The 20,683-nt window shown below is 43.9% G+C and overlaps 1 protein-coding gene across 4 annotated transcripts in view; it reads left to right on the top strand.

Annotated features, from left to right (window-relative positions):
• GTF2I (general transcription factor IIi) overlaps positions 1-20,683 on the top strand; it is a 122,527-nt gene that overhangs the window by 22,545 nt on the left and 79,299 nt on the right. For all 4 annotated transcript variants that reach the window (XR_006388222.1, XM_044285216.1, XM_044285214.1 and 1 more), the window contains exons 12-16: positions 10,355-10,420; positions 12,517-12,700; positions 12,964-13,022; positions 13,114-13,185; positions 19,206-19,389. Coding sequence is in view for 3 of the 4 variants with exons in the window: in XM_044285216.1 (XP_044141151.1) it covers positions 10,355-10,420; positions 12,517-12,700; positions 12,964-13,022; positions 13,114-13,185; positions 19,206-19,389 (565 nt within the window). In the remaining variant the exon portion in view is untranslated. The remainder of the gene's footprint in view (positions 1-10,354; positions 10,421-12,516; positions 12,701-12,963; positions 13,023-13,113; positions 13,186-19,205; positions 19,390-20,683) is intronic.

The raw sequence follows: 20,683 nt of genomic DNA, 5'->3' as shown, positions 1-20,683 counted from the left end.
ACCTTGGGGGGGGACATGCTGCATTATCTGCATAATTGTACAGTGGGGTCTGGTAGAGGACATCCCCACTCCAGTAGTGCCTGACACTAGGTTTCTTGACTAGGCCCATATGCAGCACGAGGCCCCAAAACGTCCTCATCTTGGCTGCACAGACCGGAGTCCAGCCACCGGGCCTAGCCAAAAAGGAGCCCGGATGTTGAGCAATGAACTGTGGGGCGTACAGGTTCGTCTGCTCCAACATCAGATTCACAAAGGGGTCACTGAAAAAAAGACTAAAGTAGTCGCATTCAGTGAAGCCCACTGTGGAAATCTGGATTCCTGGTTGGCCTACAAAATCAGGAATCACGGGCTCAAAACGCTGTGGGGTATACCAGACAAGTTCACCGGTAGGGGGCTCCGGTGGACTTAACTGGTGGGCCGGAAAACTAGTACGAGCCCCAGAGCTTCTCGTACTAGTGTGGGCCACAGGGTCCCTAGCATGGCGGTCTCCTTGCTCCACCTGGTGGTGTCTCCGCCGGCTTGGGGTCTCATCATCATCGCTAGATGATGAGGAGGACGCGGATGACAAAAGGAAAGTGGGGTCATCCTCGTCCTCACTGGGGCTCTTGGACTAGGAGGCAAGCTGGGCATATGCCGCCTAGAACATCCGACGGGCCATAGGGGAGTGTGTGTGTGTGTGTGAAACTTTATTTGGTGTGCGTGTGTGTGGGGGACGGGTGTTCGGGAACTTACCCTAAACCTAACAGACAAAAAAATAAAAAAAAGGCCCAAAAATTTGATTTTTTTTTAAATTCAAACTCGCTGATCAACCGTCCGAAGTTGATCAGCGGTGGGGTGTGCGATGCGCTAACAGTGGCCGGACGCTAAGAGTCCCGGCCACAGTCAGCGTACGCAGAAAAAATATATATAATATGCTTGTGCCCCAAAAAAAGTTGTGGGGGGGGGGTTAAGCTGCAGCACACCTGGGGGGTCTAGAGTCAGGGTTAAAAACATGGGGTGGAAAGTGGGAGGGGTTTCATCAAATCAAGCACGCAATATCTCGGAAACCAAAGCGGCGCAAACGTTCATTTTTGCAGCACAAACGAATGGTGTATTTATTTTAGAAATTTAGGAACATGGGGTGGAAAGTGGGCGGGGTTTCAGCAAATCAAGCGCATAATCTCGGAAACCAAAGCGGCGCAAACGTTCATTAATGCGGCAAAAACCAGCACAAACGCAGCACAAAACAAATGGTGTATTTCTTTTTGAAATTTAAAAACATGGGAGGAAAGTGGGCGGGGTTTCAGCAAATCAAGTGCGCAATATCTCGGAAACCAAAGCGGCGCAAACGTTCATTTTTGCAGCACAAACGAATGGTGTATTTATTTTAGAAATTTAAGACCATGGGGTGGAAAATGGGCGGGGTTTCAGAAAATCAAGCGCGCAATATCTCGGAAACCAAAGCGGCGCAAACGTTCATTTTTGCAGCACAAACCAGCACAAACGAACGGTGTATTTATTTTTGAAATTTAAAAACATGGGGTGGAAAATGGGCGGGGTTTCAGCAAATCAAGCGCACAATATCTCGGAAACCAAAGCGGCGCAAACGTTCATTTCTGCGGCAAAAACCAGCACAAACGCAGCACAAACGAATGGTGTATTTCTTTTTGAAATTTAAGAACATGGGGTGGAAAGTGGGCGGGGTTTCAGCAAATCGAGCGCAATATCTCGGAAACCAATACGGCGCAAACGTTAATTTTTGCGGCACAAACCAGCACAAACGCAGCACAAACGAATGGTGTATTTCTTTTTGAAATTTTAAAACATGGGGTGGAAAGTGGGCGGGGATTCAGCAAATCAAGCGCGCAATATCTCGGAAACCAAAGCGGCGCAAGCGTTCATTTTTGCAGCACAAACCAGCACAAACGCAGCACAAACGAATGGTGTATTTCTTTTTGAAATTTAAAAACATGGGGTGGAAAATGGGCGGGGCTTCATAAAAATCTAACGCGCAATATCTCAGGAACCGAAACGGCACAAACATTCATTTTTGCGGCACAAACCAGCACAAACGCAGCACAAACGAATGGTGTATTTCTTTTTGAAATTTAAAAACATGGGGTGGAAAGTGGGCGGGGTTTCAGCAAATCAAGTGCGCAATATCTCGGAAACCAAAGCGGCGCAAACATTCATTTTTGCGGCACAAACCAGCACAAACGCAGCACAAACGAATGGTGTATTTCTTTTTGAAATTTAAGAACATGGGGTGGAAAATGGGCGGGGTTTCAGAAAATCAAGCGCGCAATATCTCGGAAACCAAAGCGGCGCAAACGTTCATTTTTGCAGCACAAACGCAGCACAAACGAATGGTGTATTTTTTTTAGAAATTTAAGAACATGGGGTGGAAAATGGGCGGGGCTTCCTAAAAATCTAACGCGCAATATCTCAGGAACCGAACCGGCACAAACGTTCATTTTTGCGGCACAAACCAGCACAAACGCAGCATAAACGAATGGTGTATTTATTTTTGAAATTTAAGAACATGGGGTGCCAACTTCACACAGGTGTCATCTCCTATGCCTACAAGGAAAGCAGTGGGGGATCTCAGGCTGCTTTAATGGACTTGTAATAAGAGCAATTCAAATAATATTAGATTAACTCCTTTATGCACTCCAGTCTATGTTATTAGCAGGAGTTAATTCTCGAATGCCTACATAAACCCCCTGATGACAGGATCTCCAGTGAGAGGGTAGCTGCGAATGACAGCTGCACTCGCAGCACAATGGCTGAGATCAGGGAAATCACTGCTCCTGGACATGTAAATAGTAATGTAGCAGTTACACTGGCTGCACAACCAATGCTTAAGTAGTTTTGATTTCTTATTTCTACCTTTAACTAAATTATTTCCCAACCCATCTAACGTTCACTTAGGTAGACTAACTAATATAAATATATTACAAAGGCAGACATTTTTGTTGCAGATATTGGCGAATACATTGTGGTCTTAAAGGTGTCTGCATTCATGACATTCTAGGGCAGTGAAGGTGTTATCATTTATATTCCTAGTGGCCTCGGGCAATGAAGTGGTTAATGCCAGCATCCCAGGTGGTGTATGGTAGTAAAGGTGTTACTGTCGGTATACCTGGTGATCTAGGGTAGTGAAAGGGTTAATTTCAGTAGACTAGGGCAGTAAAAAAAGGCTAATCGCAATATTCATGGTAGTCTTGGGCAGGTAGGGGGTCAATATCAGGTGCCCTAGTGGTCTAAGGCAGTGAATGGGTTAATGTAAGTATCCCTGGTGGTCTAGGGCAGTGAAGAGGTTAAAGCTAGGATCCCTGGTGTTTTAGGACAGTCAGATGGTTAATTTGACTAAGGGCCCTTTCACACTTGCGTTGTCCGGATCCGGCGTGTACTCCACTTGCCGGAATTACACGCCGGATCCGGAAAAACGCAAGTGTACTGAAAGCATTTGAAGACGGATCCGTCTTCAAAATGCGTTCAGTGTTACTTTGGCACCCAGGACGCTATTAAAGTCCTGGTTGCCATAGTAGGAGCGGGGAAGCGGTATACTTACAGTCCGTGCGGCTCCCGGGGCGCTCCAGAATTACGTCAGAGCTCCCAGTGCGCATGGATGACGTGTTCCATGTGATCACGTGATCCATGCGCTTGGGGAGCCCTGACGTCACTCTGGAGCGCCCGGGGAGCCGCACGGACGGTAAGTATGCTGCTCCCCCGCTCCCCACTACACTTTACCATGGCTGCCAGGACTTTAGCGTCCTGGCAGCCATGGTAACCACTCTAAAAAAGCTAAACGTCGCATCCGGCAATGCGCCGAAACGACGTTTAGCTTAAGGCCGGATCCGGATCAATGCCTTTCAATGGGCATTAATTCCGGATCCGGCCTTGCGGCAAGTCTTCAGGATTTTTGGCCGGAGCAAAAAGCGCAGCATGCTGCGGTATTTTCTCCGGCCAAAAAACGTTCCGTTCCGGAACTGAAGACATCCTGATGCATCCTGAACGGATTTCTCTCCATTTAGAATGCATTAGGATAATCCTGATCAGGATTCTTCCGGCATAGAGCCCCGACGACGGAACTCTATGCCGGATCCGGACAACGCAAGTGTGAAAGGGCCCTAAAATCTGTGGTGGAGGGAGTGGAAGTGTTAATGTTGCATACCTGGGGTCCAATGGTTACTAAACTGTCAAGGCACCAGTGTTGTCCTGGTTGTATACTAATGTTTCAGCTTCCTGTCCTGCACTGATCAGAGAAAGGAGTACAAGTAGGAATAGAGAGGACTCTGCAGCTATAGCTGTATGGCTGCACAGTTCTCTTTATGATCACGGAGCGCAATTAAGAAAAAGCTCTGTTTATTAAGGGGAAAGCTCAGTTTGTCTGCTTAGGAGTAGACTTTTATTGATCTGGGATAGCTTTGGAAGCAAATACTGTGCAAAATAGATTGTGTGGAAATTAGTGCTATTGTATACTGATAACATGGTAACGCAAAGGATAATAAGCCCTTTGTGACCATATATGGCATAAGTCGGCACCTTAAAGATGGCGTCTGCTTGTGTGTGCAGGGAGCGCCATAGATGCCGGGTTTTTGCTGTTTCAAACAGCAAAGACCTGGGGTGAATGTATGCAATCAGTCATAAGGCTGATCACATGCATTTAACCCCTCAGATGCCGTGGTGATATGTGAGCACGTCATCCGGTGTCTGCAGCTCCCTCTGTTGTACTGGGCGGAGTTTTTGTATTAGGGTTGTCCCTTGCTGCAGCGCTGGCCAATCGCAGCGCACAGCTCATAGCCTGGGACTCCCAGGCTATGAGCTGTGCGCTGCGATTGGCCAGCGCTGTAGCAAGGGACAACCCTAATACAAAAACTCCGCCCAGTAAAACAGAGGGAGCTGCAGACACCGGAGGCTATACCGGGCGGGACCCCTGGGCGCCGCTCTGCCCACTGATATAGTTCGTTTTTAGTTTTTAAACTAGTAAAAGGTCCTCTTTAAACTCCTTCACTGTATTTGCAGCTACCACTTCTGCAGGAAGGTTATTCCATGCATCCACTACTCTCTCAGTAAAGTAATACTTCCTGATATTACTTTTAAACCTTTGCCCCTCTAATTTAAAACTTAGTCCTCTTGTAGCAGTTTTTCTTCTTTTAAATATTCTCTCCTCTTTTACCTTGCTGATTCCCTTTTATGTATTTAAAAGTTTCTATCATATCCCCTCTGTCTCGTCTTTCTTCCAAGCTATACATGTTAAAGTCCTTTAACCTTTTCTGGTAAGTTTTATCCTGCAATCCATGTACCAGTTTAGTAGCTCTTCTCTGAACGCTCTCCAAAGTATCAATATCCTTCTGGAGATATGGTCTCCAGTACTGAGCACAATACTCCAAATTAGGTCTCACTAGTGCTCTGTAGAGCGGCATGAGCACCTCCCTCTTTCTACTGGTAATGCCTCTCCCTATACACCCAAGCATTCTGCTAGCATTTCCTGCTGCTCTATGACATTGTCTGCCTACCTTTAAGTCTTCTGAAATAATGACCCCTAATTCCCTTTCCACAGATACTGAGGTTAGGACTGTATCACTGTTTTTCTATTTTGCTCTTGGGTTTTTACGCCCCAGGTGCATCATCTTGCACTTATCAACATTAAATTTTAGTTGCCAGATTTTTGACCATTCCTCTAGTTTTCCTAAATCCTTTTCCATTTGGTGTATCCCTCCAGGAACATCAACCCTGTTACAAATCTTTGTGTCATCAGCAAAGCCACACCTTACCATTGAGGCCTTCTGCAATTTCGCTGATAAAGATATTAAACAATATGGGTCCCAGAACAGATCCCTCTGGTACCCCACTGGTAACAAGACCATGGTCTGAATATACTCCATTGACTACAACCCTCTGTTGTCGGTCCCTCAGCCACTGCCTAATCCATTCAACAATATGGGAGTCCAAGCACAAAGACTGCAATTTATTGATAAGCCTTCTATGTGGGACAGTATCAAAAGCCTAGATAAGCTATGTCTACTGCACCTCCGCCATCTATTATATTAGTCACCCAATCAAAAAAATCTATAAGATTAGTTGGGTTTTTAGATGTTCCACAATCCTCTCCTTAAGTATGGTTTCCATTAATTTCCCCACTATTGATGTCAGGCTTACTGGCCTATAGTTGCCCGATTCCTCCCTACTACCTTTCTTGTGAATGGGCACAACATTTGCTAATTTCCAATCCTCTGGGACGACTCCTGTTACCAGTGATTGGTTAAATAAATCTGTTAATGGTTTTGCTAGTACCAAATTTGAATAGCTTTGGGTGTATCCCATCAGGCCCTTGTGACTTATTTGTATTAATTTTAGACAGCTGACTTAGAACCTCTTCTTCTGTAAAGACACATGCATCAAAAGATTAATTAGTCTTCCTTCCTAACTGAGGTCCTTCTCCTTCATTTTCCTTTGTAAAAACTGAACAGAAGTATTCATTGAGGCAGTCAGCTAGTTCTTTATCTTCTTCCATATACCTTCCTTCTTTTGTTTTTAATTTGGTAATTCCTTGATTTAGTTTCCTTTTTTCATTTATGTATCTGAAGAATGTATTATCGTCTTTTTTCACTGACTGGGCTAATTTCTCTTCTGCCTGTGCTTTAAAAGCTCTTATAACTTGTTTGGCCTCTCTCTGCCTAATCTTATAAATTTGCCTAATGCAATTATCTGTTGCCTTCAATAGTGCCACTTTTAAGTATTCCCATTTCTCCTGGACTCCATTGAAACTGTTCCAATCTGATCAGGACTCGTATACCACTAATCTAATTTTAGAAAAGTCAGTTTTTCTAAAATCTAAAACTTTTGTTTTTGTGTGGTGTGACTTAGTCACTGTACTTATAGTAAACCACACTGACTGGTGTTCACTATATCCCAAGCTTTTCCCTACAGTAATATCAGATACCAAATTCCCATTTGTTAATACTAAATCTAAAATGGCCTCCTTCCGGGTTGGCTCCTCAACTACTTGCTGTAGAGATAATCCCAGTAGGGAATTTAGAATATCTGTACTCATGGCAGAACTAGCTATTTTGGTTTTCCAGTTTACATCAGGAAGATTAAAGTCTCCCATAATGATAACTTCCCCTTTCAATGACATTTAAGCTATTTCCTCAACTAGTAGATCATCTAATTCTTTGACTTTGCTAGGTGGTCAATATATCACACCTACACGAGTTACCTTATGATTATCAAGGTAACCCAAACTGACTCTAAATTGGTCTCCCTAACTTCTATTAAATTAGATTTTATGCTATCTTTCATATACAGGACGACCCCTCCCCCTTTCTTGCCTTCTCTGTCTTTCCTATATACACTACATGCAGAATTATTAGGCAAATGAGTATTTTGACCACATCATCCTCTTTATGCATGTTGTCTTACTCCAAGCTGTATAGGCTCGAAAGCCTACTACCAATTAAGCATATTAGGTGATGTGCATCTCTGTAATGAGAAGGGGTGTGGTCTAATGACATCAACACCCTATATCAGGTGTGCATAATTATTAGGCAACTTCCTTTCCTTTGGCAAAATGGGTCAAAAGAAGGACTTGACAGGCTCAGAAAAGTCAAAAATAGTGAGATATCTTGCAGAGGGATGCAGCACTCTTAAAATTGCAAAGCTTCTGAAGCGTGATCATTGAACAATCAAGCGTTTCATTCAAAATAGTCAACAGGGTCGCAAGAAGCGTGTGGAAAAACCAAGGCGCAAAATAACTGCCCATGAACTGAGAAAAGTCAAGCGTGCAGCTGCCAAGATGCCACTTGCCACCAGTTTGGCCATATTTCAGAGCTGCAACATCACTGGAGTGCCCAAAAGCACAAGGTGTGCAATACTCAGAGACATGGCCAAGGTAAGAAAGGCTGAAAGACGACCACCACTGAACAAGACACACAAGCTAAAAAGTTAATACTGGGCCAAGAAATATCTCAAGACTGATTTTTCTAAGATTTTATGGACTGATGAAATGAGAGTGAGTCTTGATGGGCCAGATGGCTGGATTGGTAAAGGGCAGAGAGCTCCAGTCCGACTCAGACGCCAGCAAGGTGGAGGTGGAGTACTGGTTTGGGCTGGTATCATCAAAGATGAGCTTGTGGGGCCTTTTCGGGTTGAGGATGGAGTCAAGCTCAACTCCCAGTCCTACTGCCAGTTTTTGGAAGACACCTTCTTCAAGCAGTGGTACAGGAAGAAGTCTGCAAGGTAAGAAAAACATGATTTTCATGCAGGACAATGCTCCATCACAGGCGTCCAAGTACTCCACAACGTGGCTGGCAAGAAAGGGTATAAAAGAAGAAAATCTAATGACATGGCCTCCTTGTTCACCTGATCTGAACCCCATTGAGAACCTGTGGTCCATCATCAAATGTGAGATTTACAAGGAGGGAAAACAGTACACCTCTCTGAACAGTGTCTGGGAGGCTGTGGTTGCTGCTGCACGCAATGTTGATGGTGAACAGATCAAAACACTGACAGAATCCATGGATGGCAGGCTTTTGAGTGTCCTTGCAAAGAAAGGTGGCTATATTGGTCACTGATTTGTTTTTGTTTTGTTTTTGAATGTCAGAAATGTATATTTGTGAATGTTGAGATGTTATATTGGTTTCACTGGTAAAAATAAATAATTGAAATGGGTATATATTAGTTTTTTGTTAAGTTGCCTAATAATTATGTACAGTAATCGTCACCTGCACACACAGGTATCCCCCTAAAATAGCTAAAACTAAAAACAAACTAAAAACTACTTCCAAAAATATTCAGCTTTGATATTAATGAGTTTTTTGGGTTCATTGAGAACATGGTTGTTGTTCAATAATAAAATTAATCCTCAAAAATACAACTTGCCTAATAATTCTGCACTCCCTGTAGAAAGAACCCTGGTATTGTTATATCCCGTTCCTTACTCCCATTAAACCATGTCTCAGTAACAGCCACTAAATCTATATTCTCAGATGCCATAATATACTCAAGTTCATTGATCTTATTCCCTAAACTGCGAGCATTTGTAGACAAGACACTGAGGTTGTCATTTCTTAACCTATGTGCGTAAGTCTACCAGAACCTGCAGTAACCCATCTTCCATTTCTAGGGGGCCTCTGTGGCAGTGGCATTGCAACATTCCCATCCTGAGTTTGTTTAAAGGGATTCTGTCACCTCCCCTAAGCCAAAACCCGCTCTTCCCTCAGTCAGCAGGGAAGAGCGAGCATCGGACGTCACTGGGCTCAGCGCATGCCCAGTGACGAGGATGAAGCTGCTGCCCTCAGTCTCCTGCTGATCACACAGGCGCAGCCCTCAGTGGGTACTGCGCCTGTGCGAGACTTCGTTCGGCGTGAGGGAGGGGGAGGAGAGGGAGGAGAGGCTGTGGCAGGCTGGGGGCGGCGGTTAGACAGTACAAGGAAGGCGGGCTGGGCACTGTAAGAGGGGCGGTACTGGGCTCTCTAAGATTAACAAAACGCCCCTCTGGGCACCTTCAGGACACATTTACATATCAATCAAAGTCGTTTTTTGCAGTAACTGCTGGACGGATTTCAAGATAAAAGAGCACAGCCTAATCCAGGTAAGCTGTGCTTCATGGCTGCTTTAAAATCGTTTTTTGGCTTAGGGGAGGTGACAGAATCCCTTTAACAGTTAATTTACAAATCTCAGATTTTAAAAATGCAATTTCCTGCTGCATTACGGAGAGCTGTCTACAGATCAGACAGCATCCAAACCTCCGAAGAGTGGAACCTGAAATAAAAGCACAACAATTCCTGCACTGAACCAGGTCTGCCATTTTAAAGAGGGGAAAGATTTTAAACAAACAAATCTTTTTTAGATTGTATTTACCTCCAGATTACCTCCGGCGTATCTCCTGAATATCTCAGCTGCACTTATAAATGCAGCACTTGAGAATGCAGCAAGCTATAATTAGACAAGCTAATACTATGTTGCTATATATACACACACTCCCACAAAAGCTCCTCCCCCAACAACACATTTAACACCTTAATCACCTATGCTCATTTGCAATCAGACAATAGCAAGAACCTGTATAACAAATTCCTTACCTGTTTTGAAGCACAGTGTCTGAGTATCCACCAGAAACACAGCTGAAGTTCTGCTATTTTGTGGAACACGGCCGTGAGCGGTCCATGGTATCCCGGCCTGGCATCCTGCTGAGGAGCAGGAGCGCATGGCGTCATTGGTTGCTATGACGCTGTGCGCTTCATGCCGCCGCTGCACTACAGTAATACACTCGTATTATCTATACGAGTGTTCCACGGCCGTGTGCATGAGGCCTTAATGAAACTAGTTTGTAAACCAAATTTCAATTTTTGTGTTAATTTGTTTTCAGAAAAATGGAATGCAAGGATTACTGAACTAAGAAAACAAGTAGAAGAATTATTCGAGAAAAAATATGGTATGTCATCTTGTAAACTTTCTGACATCACAGTGACTATAGAGCATAAAAAATGTTTAGTCGCACAATGCCTTTTCAGGAATAGATTCCTTGGAGCCGGGTTTCCACCTTGTTGGATAATATTAAACAAATTCCAGGAAAAATTGTCAAGATTTGTGTGTTTTGCAAGTTTTATTTCTTATGTGTAGTGGTTTAGTTACGTTTCTGCCATTCAAGGCCTTTCTCAAACTGGTGCCGCTGGTGAGGAGAGAGATAAGAATGCGTGCTCAATCAGATAGAAGTGGGACCGCACTGTAGAATACGAGCTCTTTGAATGTTATGTTGAACACTACCTCCAGAATTCGGATTCTGGAAGCTAAAAATACTTGACTTCAAGCTTTTTGATACCTGAGAATTAAAAATGGTCTGACCTAAAGTGTTATGCCAATTTCCAATAAACATATTACTGCTAATGTTATGTCTGTTGGAATTATAAAACATTTAATTCATTTGATGTACCAGCTTCAGTAAGTGTTGCACTTTGTCCCTACTGGTCCTATACCTTTGTGACAGTGTGTATGCTTGGTACAACACCAAACACGTTAATATAATTTGTCATACAGTGCTGTCTCCACTGAGTCTTATAAGTCATCGCAGTGGGGAAAAAAAACACTGTACTGTAGCCTAAAGGTGTTTTCAGTTTTTCTTACGGTTTTAAATTTTAACCCCAACCTGCTGTACCTGTAGGAAAAAAAACATACTCACCTGCTCCTCACCACTCTATTCCAGCTCCCTGACTCCCTTCACACCAGTGACATGTCCCTAAGTGGCACGTGACCCAGCAGTGCCGCTTGGGTTCATGTCACACTGAGGCCAGTCACTGTCTACAGTTGCACATATGACTCCATCCATCTAGTAGTTTACAGACGGGACCCAGAAGACCTGTTAAACCCATTTTGGCAAGACTGGCCATCCATCTAATGTGTATGGCGGGTGTCTCAGATCTTCTTCATGGCAGATATTGGGAAAGATTGAGCATACTGGATTTTAGCATGCCCTATCCTTTGTTCCTGTGAGAGACATGTAGCTGCCAGAAGTGTCTGGCAATAGCTAATTACTCTCTTCTCGTTAAATACACATGCAATTGTGTTCATTTATATAGGGGAATTGGGAAGAATAACTGTTGGCCAAATAATCATTGGCTCAACGGCCATCTAAAGTGTATGAGCACATTTAGAATGGAGCTCTGTCTTTCACACTGCCTAAACCAGGGATGGCCAACCTGCGGCTACCAGGGATGGCCAACTACAACTCCCAGCATGCCCAGTCTGCCTACAGCTATCAGCTACAGCAGGGCATGGTGGGAGTTGTAGTTTTACAACAGCTGGAGAGCCACAGGTTGGCCATCCCTGGCCTAAACTAATGGACTATGCAGTTCTCAGAGATAAGCAGAGAAGACAAAGAAAAATAAGCTCTTAAAGGTCAGATGCATTTCACAATTTTAAAACATCTGTTACTGTTGAATACAAATATTCCAGTGTTTCTGGCCCCATCATTACTCCCATTTTTACATGATCCATGACTAAAGGCTGTTTCGCGCGATTGAGTCCATTGCTCCGTGCATCACTCCGTGCGTGAGCGTGATCCTCTGTTCTGGACTTGAAGGAGGGCATGGCATTATACTAATTTATAATGCTATGTGTCTCTGCTTGATCTTATTTCTACAGAATCATACTGACATAAAGCTGCCAGTATGATCCTGTATCAGTAAGGTCAAGCAGAGGTACATAGCATTCTGCCTACCATAGAGCAACAGAAACGGCCTTTTCAAACAGCTGATTGCAGGAATGCTGGGATTCAGACCCCGTCCGATCAGATATTGATAACCTATCCTGAGGAAAGGTCATGAATATTCTACTCACAGAAAACACCTTTAACATTGGTGTCTATAACTGACTTTACATGTATACAAAAAGAAGCAAAAAATGAGTACCTGCTCAGAGATGCCATCTTGTAAAGATAGTTGTTTTTTTTTATACCTCAAATTGTATTGCATGAGCATCAGTGTAGTATGTTATTATGAAGGTAAAAATTGTGTTTATGTATTCCCTTAAAAGCTGAAGCAATAAATGTGAGTGGGCCGGTATCCATTCCATATCACCTTTTCCAGTCTAACTCAGAAGATCTTTATGTGGAAGGACTGCCGGAAGGAATCCCGTTTAGGAGACCTTCAACTTATGGAATTCCACGTCTGGAAAGAATACTGCTGACAAGAGAAAGGATGAGATATGTCATCAAAAAGTATGTTCATTACAAATACTGGTGCTATTAGTAGAACTTTTTGCTTTAATGAGTGACAGCTGTTGCATCCAACCAGGAGACCATTGCAGCTATCACTCAGAATGGGGAGAGGGGGGAGGCTATGAAGCAGTGCAATGCTAACCTAACAGCAGTTCACAGTGAAGCTTCACCTCAAGTGCACTTTCAATAGTAAGATAGCAGAGGGACTTTTTATTATAAAAGCATTTGACAGTATACATTTCTTTAAAAAAAAATCTCTTTAGGCCTGAGCTTCTGAATACAACAAAAGAAGCCATATCCATTGAAAGGACAGCTCCAGGAGGTAAAATGATTTCATATTTACTGTCATAGTTTTGTCATGCCTTATATAACCCCTTTCATGTTCAACTGAAATTGATTTCTTCTTTATATAGTGAAAGAAGAGTGGTATGAAAAGATAACCAAGTTAAGAAAAAGTGTTGATCAACTGTTCAGCAAAAAGTTTGGTAGGTGTTTTTTATTCCCCTTTAAAAGTAGACAATGACAGCCAAATCGAGCACATCAGTCAAATTAAAAGACATGGTCATATATTTATTGAGGAAAATGGTCCAATATCACATGCCTGTGAGTGGGAAAGGTATATGAACCTTTGCTTTCAGTATCTGGTGTGACCCCTTTGTGCAGCAATAATTGCAACTAAACGTTTCTGGTAATTGTTGATTAGTCCTGCAAATCAGCTTCAACCGTGTTGTCTTGATGGGTTTCCGCCCATGAACTGCTCGCTTTTGGTCCTTATACAACATTTTTATTAGATTAAGGTCAGGTCTTTCTCCTTGCAATCCTGCCATGCACACCATTGTTGTTCAGCATCCTCCTGATGCTGGACTCATGAACATTAACATTAGCTAATGCGAGATAGGCCTTTAGTTGCCTAGAGGTTACCTTGGCTTCTTTTGTGAATCTCATGCCTTGCTCTTGGTGTGATCTTTTTTGATCGACTACTCTTGGTCAGGGTAACAATGGTCTTGTATTTTCTCCATTTGTATGCAGTCTGTCTGACTGTGGATTTGTGGAGTCTAAACTCTTTAGAGATGGTTTTGTAACCTTTTTCAGCTTAATGAGCATCAACAACTATTCTTCTGAGGTTCTCAGAAATGTCATTTGTTTCTGCCATGATACACTTCCACAGACCTTGTTAGATTTATCTTTAAATAAAACTCTCACACCTGATTGTCATCCCATTGATTGAAAACATCTGTATATTGTGGGGATTCGCTTTGGTAGGCAGGGTAAGCGGACGCAGTACAGAGGCAAAAAACAAGGTTGTAAATCAAATTTCAGTGTTTATTCACACATAGCAAGAAAACAAGCCAAAAGTAAGTGTTCAGTTTTGGTGCCTGTTCACACCACACAAAGTTCACAGTGCAAAAAGACTTCACCTGGTCAGCAGATGATTTTCACCCACAGTCCGCAGCAGGCTTTAGTGGCCTGTTTCCCCCAGGTAATGGCTCTCACAAATAGATGCCTCAGTGTCTCAAACCACAGACTCCTCAGTTCCTCTGTCATGGAGGATAATCCACACCACCTGAACATGCTGGCTGGGTTTTTATATTCCAGCCAAAACCCGGCCTGGAACCGTGGGGAACAGCCACCCACCCTGCTCTTTGGCTGCTCCCAATAAGAACCGGCCCGGATTGGCTTTACAGCCATTCTAACAGTTGAAGTGTCAGATTGCACTACAGACCTGACACTTCAGGAAAAAATCTGGTTCTTACCTCACCGAGGCCAGGAACCTCAGTGACACGTATTCTCCATCAATGACGGCTCCTTGTTCCTTCTTACAATATATATACAGTACAGACCAAAAGTTTGGACACACCTTCTCATTCAAAGAGTTTTCTTTATTTTCATGACTATGAAGGCATCAAAACTATGAATTAACACATGTGGAATTATATACATAACAAACACGTGTGAAACAACTGAAAATATGTCATATTCTAGGTTCTTCAAAGTAGCCACCTTTTGCTTTGATTACTGCTTTGCACACTCTTGGCATTCTCTTGATGAGCTTCAAGAGGTAGTCACCGCAAATGGTCTTCCAACAGTCTTGAAGGAGTTCCCCGAGATGCTTAGCACTTATTGGCCCTTTTGCCTTCACTCTGCGGTCCAGCTCACCCCAAACCATCTCGATTGGGTTCAGGTCCGGTGACTGTGGAGTCGCAGCACCCCATCCCTCGCCTTCATGGTCAAATAGCCCTTACACAGCCTGGAGGTGTGTTTGGGGTCATTGTCATGATGAAAAATAAATGATGGTCCAACTAAACGCAAATCGGATGGAATAGCATGCCGCTGCAAGATGCTGTGGTAGCCATGCTGGTTCAGTATGCCTTCAATTTTGAATAAATCCCCAACAGTGTCACCAGCAAAGTACCCCCACACCATCACACCTCCTCCTCCATGCTTCACGGTGGGAACCAGGCATGTAGAGTCCATCCGTTCACCTTTTCTGCGTCGCACAAAGACACGGTGGTTGGAACCAAAGATCTCAAATTTGAACTCATCAGACCAAAGCACAGATTTCCACTGGTCTTATGTCCATTCCTTGTGTTCTTTAGCCCAAACAAGTCTCTTCTGCTTGTTGCCTGTCCTTAGAAGTGGTTTCCTAGTAGATATTCTACCATGAAGGACTGATTCACACAGTCTCCTCTTAACAGTTGTTCTAGAGATGTGTCTGCTGCTAGAACTCTGTGTGGTATTGACCTGGTCTCTAATCTGAGCTGCTGTTAACCTGCGATTTCTGAGGCTGGTGACTCGGATTAACTTATCCTCCGCAGCAGAGGTGACTCTTGGTCTTCCTTTCCTGGGGCGGTCCGCATGCGAGCCAGTTTCTTTGTAGTGCTTGATGGTTTTTGTGACTGCACTTGGGACATTTTTTAAGTTTTCTACATTTTTGGACTGACTTACCTTAATTTCTTAAAGTAATGATGGCCACTCGTTTTTCTTTACTTAGCTGCTTTTTTCTTGCCATAATACAAATTCTAACAGTCTATTCAGTAGTAGCAGTGTATTCAGTAGCTGTGTATCCACCTGACTTCTCCACAACGCAACTGATGGTCCCAACCCCATTTATAAGGCAAGAAATCCCACTTATTAAACCTGACAGGGCACACCTGTGAAGTAGTGGCGTCGCTGGGGGGGGGGTCCAGAGGGGGCCACGGCCCCCCCTACATCACACTGTGCCCCCCGATGTGCCCCCCCATGTGCCCCCCCAACTAAAATGCCCCCCCCAGCCGGGTACAAGGAGATGAGCGCTTCCATTGCGCTCATCTCCATAGTAATCTGCCTGTGCTGAGGCGGTGCAGGGGAGGGAGAGGCGTGTCCCTTTCCCTTCCTCTGATAGGCTGCCGGCCTAGTGCCTGCAGCCTATCAGAGGCCGGCGCAGGCGGAGCGATGACCTCATCGTGCCGCCTGAGCCATACAGCGACGGGACACAGGCCGGAAGAGGCCTGCACCGCATCGCTGACATGGAGGTAAGTATAAGTGTGTTTTTTTTTACAATCTTGTTACTGGCACAATAAGGCCTCTTTCACACGGGCGTCAGTTTTTTTGCCCGGATAAGAGCCGGGTGCGTTGCGGGAAAATGCACGATTTTCCCGCGCGAGTGCAAAACATTGTCATGCGTTGGACTCGCGTGAGAAAAATCGTGCATGTTTGGTACCCAAACCCGAACTTCTTCATAGAAGTTCGGGCTTGGGATTGATGTTCTGAAGATTGTATTATTTTCCCTTATAACATGGTTATAAGGGAAAATAATAGAATTCTGAATACAGAATGCATAGCAAACCAGCGCTAGAGGGGTTAAAAAAAAATAAAAAAATTTTTAACTCACCTTAGTCCACTTGATCGCGAAGCTGGCATCTCCTTGTGTCGCCATACGTTCGCCACACGGATCGCACCCGCACGGAAAACTCGCCCGTGTGAAAGGGGCCTAAGGGGGGGCCTTGTTACTGGCACAATAAGGGGGGCCTTGTTAGTGGCACAATAAGGGGGGCCTTGTTAATGGCACAATAAGGGGGGACTTGTTACTGGCACAATAAGGGGGGCCTTGTTACTGGCACAATAAGGGGGGCCTTGTTACTGGCACAATAAGGGGGGCCTTGTTACTGGCACAATAAGGGGGGCCTTGTTAATGGCACAATAAGGGGGGACTTGTTACTGGCACAATAAGGGGGGCCTTGTTACTGGCACAATAAGGGGGGCCTTGTTATTGGCATAATAAGGGGGACCTTGTTACTGGCACAATAAGGGGGGCCTTGTTAATGGCAAAATAAGGGGGGCCTTGTTACTGGCACAATAAGGGGGGCCTTGTTACTGGCACAAGGCACAATAAGGGGGACTTGTTACTTGCACAATAAGGGGGGACTTGTTACTGGCACATGATGGGGGCTTATTACAGGCACATGATGGGGGCTTATTACTGGCACATGATGGGGGGCTTATTACTGGCACATGATGGGGGGCTTATTACTGGCACATGATGGGGGGCTCTTGTTACTGGAACATTGGGGGGGCTCTTATTACTGGCACGTGATGGGGCTGGGCTCTTGTTACTGGCACGTGATGGGGGGCTCTTGTTACTGGCACGTGATGGGGGCTCTTGTTACTGGCACGTGATTGGGGGGCTCTTGTTACTGGCACGTTATTGAGGGCACTTGTTACTGGCATGTTATTGGTGGGCACTATAGGGGCATCTACTGAAGCCACAAAGAAGGGGTATTTTATATGGGGGGCTCTGTACAGTAGCACTTTATACTTGGACACATGGTGGGTACTATGGGGAAGGGGGAGAGGAGTACTATGGAGTCATCTACGGGGGCACTAAGAAGGGGTATTTTATACTTGCAAATTATGGGGGACACTGAGGGCATCTACTGGGGCACGATATATGGGGCATTTTATACTGGTACATTATGGGGGGCACTAGGAGGAAGGGGGGAGAGGAGCACTATGGGGGCATTTACTGGGGGCACTATATAGGGGTATTTTATACTGGCACATTATGGGGGCACTATGGGGACATTAGCTCAACTGGGGGCATTACAAGGGGGTATTTTTTGCATTGTCACATTATAAGGAGAATTATTTCTACTGGGGGGGGCATTATGGTAGGCTTTATTACTCCCCCATGGTATGACCCCCTAGTAGCAGCACCAGCCTCTCCCTGCTCTGTGACCCCTCTGCCCCTTCTCCAAATCCTTATTATGAAATCTTTCTCATTAGGATAAAGCACAACATCAGCTCCACCGTACCCCTGGCAAAAGTGTTGAAGTGGCGTCCGAGATCCCCAAGGGCCAAGTAACTGTAAGTTTTCTTGTGAAATATGTTTATGTTATACACATATAGCATACACTGTGCCACACAATGTACAGTATACCTCTACACTGTGCCACATAATGTACAGTATACCTCTACACTGTGCCACACAATGTACAGTATACCTCTACACTGTGCCACACAATGTACAGTATACCTCTACACTGTGTAGTCTGTTCTGTAAGCACCCTTGTTCTGTGGCGGCGGACAGAAAATAATCTGGAAGTGCCCCTCCCGAGACCAGGCTCTGGATCCGCCACAGTTTAGAAATGTCAAATGTACACTCCTGTGAGAGGCGGGGTGGGAGATCTGTGGATGACACTGTTATGGAGGGGAAAATGGGGATGAAACTGTCATGGGGTGTATCTGTGGATGACACATATAGCATAAGATGCTATATACGGTATGTGGCATCCACAGATTTCCCCCCCGTAGCAGTGTCATCCACAGATCCCCCTCCCTATAAAAGTGTCATCCACAGGCAGCTAGGACATGTTGAAATCTGAGTGATTTTTTATTTATTTTTTAAACCACAGACAGCAGGACTTTTCTTCCCTGTTGCGGTTTTAGGTATTGGGTAAAGTATCGCAGCATTTCTAAGCGTACTTGTGTAAATATATCGTTGTTATAGCTGCCCCCCCCCCCTACTTTTGTCCTGGCCCCCAGTGTGCCCCCCCAAAATTTGAAAGCTAGAGACGCCACTGCTGTGAAGTGAAAACCATTTCAGGTGACTACCTCTTGAAGCTCATCAAGAGAATGCCAAGAGTGTGCAAAGCAGTAATCAAAGCAAAAGGTGGCTACTTTGAAGAACCTAGAATATGACATATTTTCAGTTGTTTCACACTTTTTTGTTATGTATATAATTCCACATGTGTTAATTCATAGTTTTGATGCCTTCAGTGTGAATCTACAATTTTCATAGTCATGAAAATAAAGAAAACTCTTTGAATGAGAAGGTGTGTCCAAACTTTTGGTCTGTACTGTATATATATATATATATGTGTGTGTGTGTATGTATATATATATATGTTTGTGTGTGTGTGTATATATATATGCGTGTATGTCTTGCACATAAAGATTTTTGGTTTATAAATAATATAGCGTAGAATAAGATTCGATAAAATTTTACAGCATTTTTTTTTTATTTTAGCTAAAGCTATGGGAAAGACAGAACTGATTCCTGTACCCTACCAGAAATTTGAAGCCAATCCCACCGATATGTATGTGGAGGGGCTCCCAGATAATATCCCCTTTAGAAGTCCATCTTGGTATGGGATTCCTAGACTGGAAAAGATTATTCAGGTTGGAAGCCGGATCAAATTTGTAATAAAAAAGTAAGTGGTCTATTTACTGTATTGATTAAAGGAAACAGTTCACTATTGAACGATTAAAGGCAGTGTGTCAGCACCTTTTACCCTGCTAACTTCTGACAGCACACACTTCTGACAGTATGTCAACCCTTTGGAATGATATGAATTTCTGCACAAATTGGTCATAAAATGTGATCTGATCTTCATCTAAGTCACAACAATAGACAATCACAGTCTGCTTAAACTAATAACACACAAATAATTAAATGTTACCATGTTTTTATTGAACACACCATGTAAACATTCACAGCGCAGGTGGAAAAAGTATGTGAACCCTTGGATTTAATAACTGGTTGAACCTCCTTTGGCAGCAATAATTTCAACCAAACGTTTCCTGTAGTTGCAGATCAGACGTGCACAACGGTTAGGAGTAATTCTTGACCATTCCTCTTTACAGAACTGTTTCAGTTCAGCAATATTCTTGGGATGTCTGGTGTGAATCGCTTTCTTGAGGTCATGCCACAGCATCTCAATCAAGTTGAGGTCAGGACTCTGACTGGGCCACTCCAGAAGGCGTATTTTCTTCTGTTTAAGCCATTCTGTTGTTGATTTACTTCTATGCTTTGGGTCGTTGTCCTGTTGCAACACCCATCTTCTGTTGAGCTTCAGCAGGTGGACAGATGGCCTTAAGTTCTCCTGCAAAATGTCTTGATAAACTTGGGAATTCATTTTTCCGTTGATGATAGCAATCCGTCCAGGCCCTGACGCAGCAAAGCAGCCCCAAACCATGATGCCCCCACCACCATACTTCACAGTTGAGATGAGGTTTTGATGTTGGTGTGCTGTGTCTCTTTTTCTCCACACATAGGGCCAGATTTATCATTAGCTCAAGTCAGAATAATGGAGTGAAAAAGTCGCAAAAAAATGCGCAAATGCTAAAACTGCGCACAAATTTGCTCTGCACTATGCTCGCCAGTTTTCTGAAAGTGGGCGTGTTTTCTTATGTAAATTAATCTCTAGACAGATTTACTATTGGGACTATTTAAAAAGTGGCTAAAAAGTCGCAATTTCACTCCAGTCAGGACCATGCTTATCTTATGAGACTTTTTAATAGAACTTGCGACTTTTTCGTAAAAACGTGTGACTTTTTCTTAAAGATGTGCGACTTTTGTAAAGCTGCTTACTGACGGATAAACTGCTACCGTCAAACCACATTTATTACAGTCTTAAAGGGCCGATCATAAATCTGACTTGGCTAAAACTGACTTTAGCCATATGTGAAAGTGGAGTGAGCTGTCAGAGTAATGATAAATCTGGC

Source organism: Bufo gargarizans, chromosome 3 (genome assembly GCF_014858855.1).
Source record: "Bufo gargarizans isolate SCDJY-AF-19 chromosome 3, ASM1485885v1, whole genome shotgun sequence".
NCBI classification, from domain to species: Eukaryota; Metazoa; Chordata; class Amphibia; order Anura; family Bufonidae; genus Bufo; species Bufo gargarizans.
The sequence above is the reverse complement of the archived record's forward strand: the minus strand, read 5'-3'. Positions and strand labels throughout refer to the sequence as shown.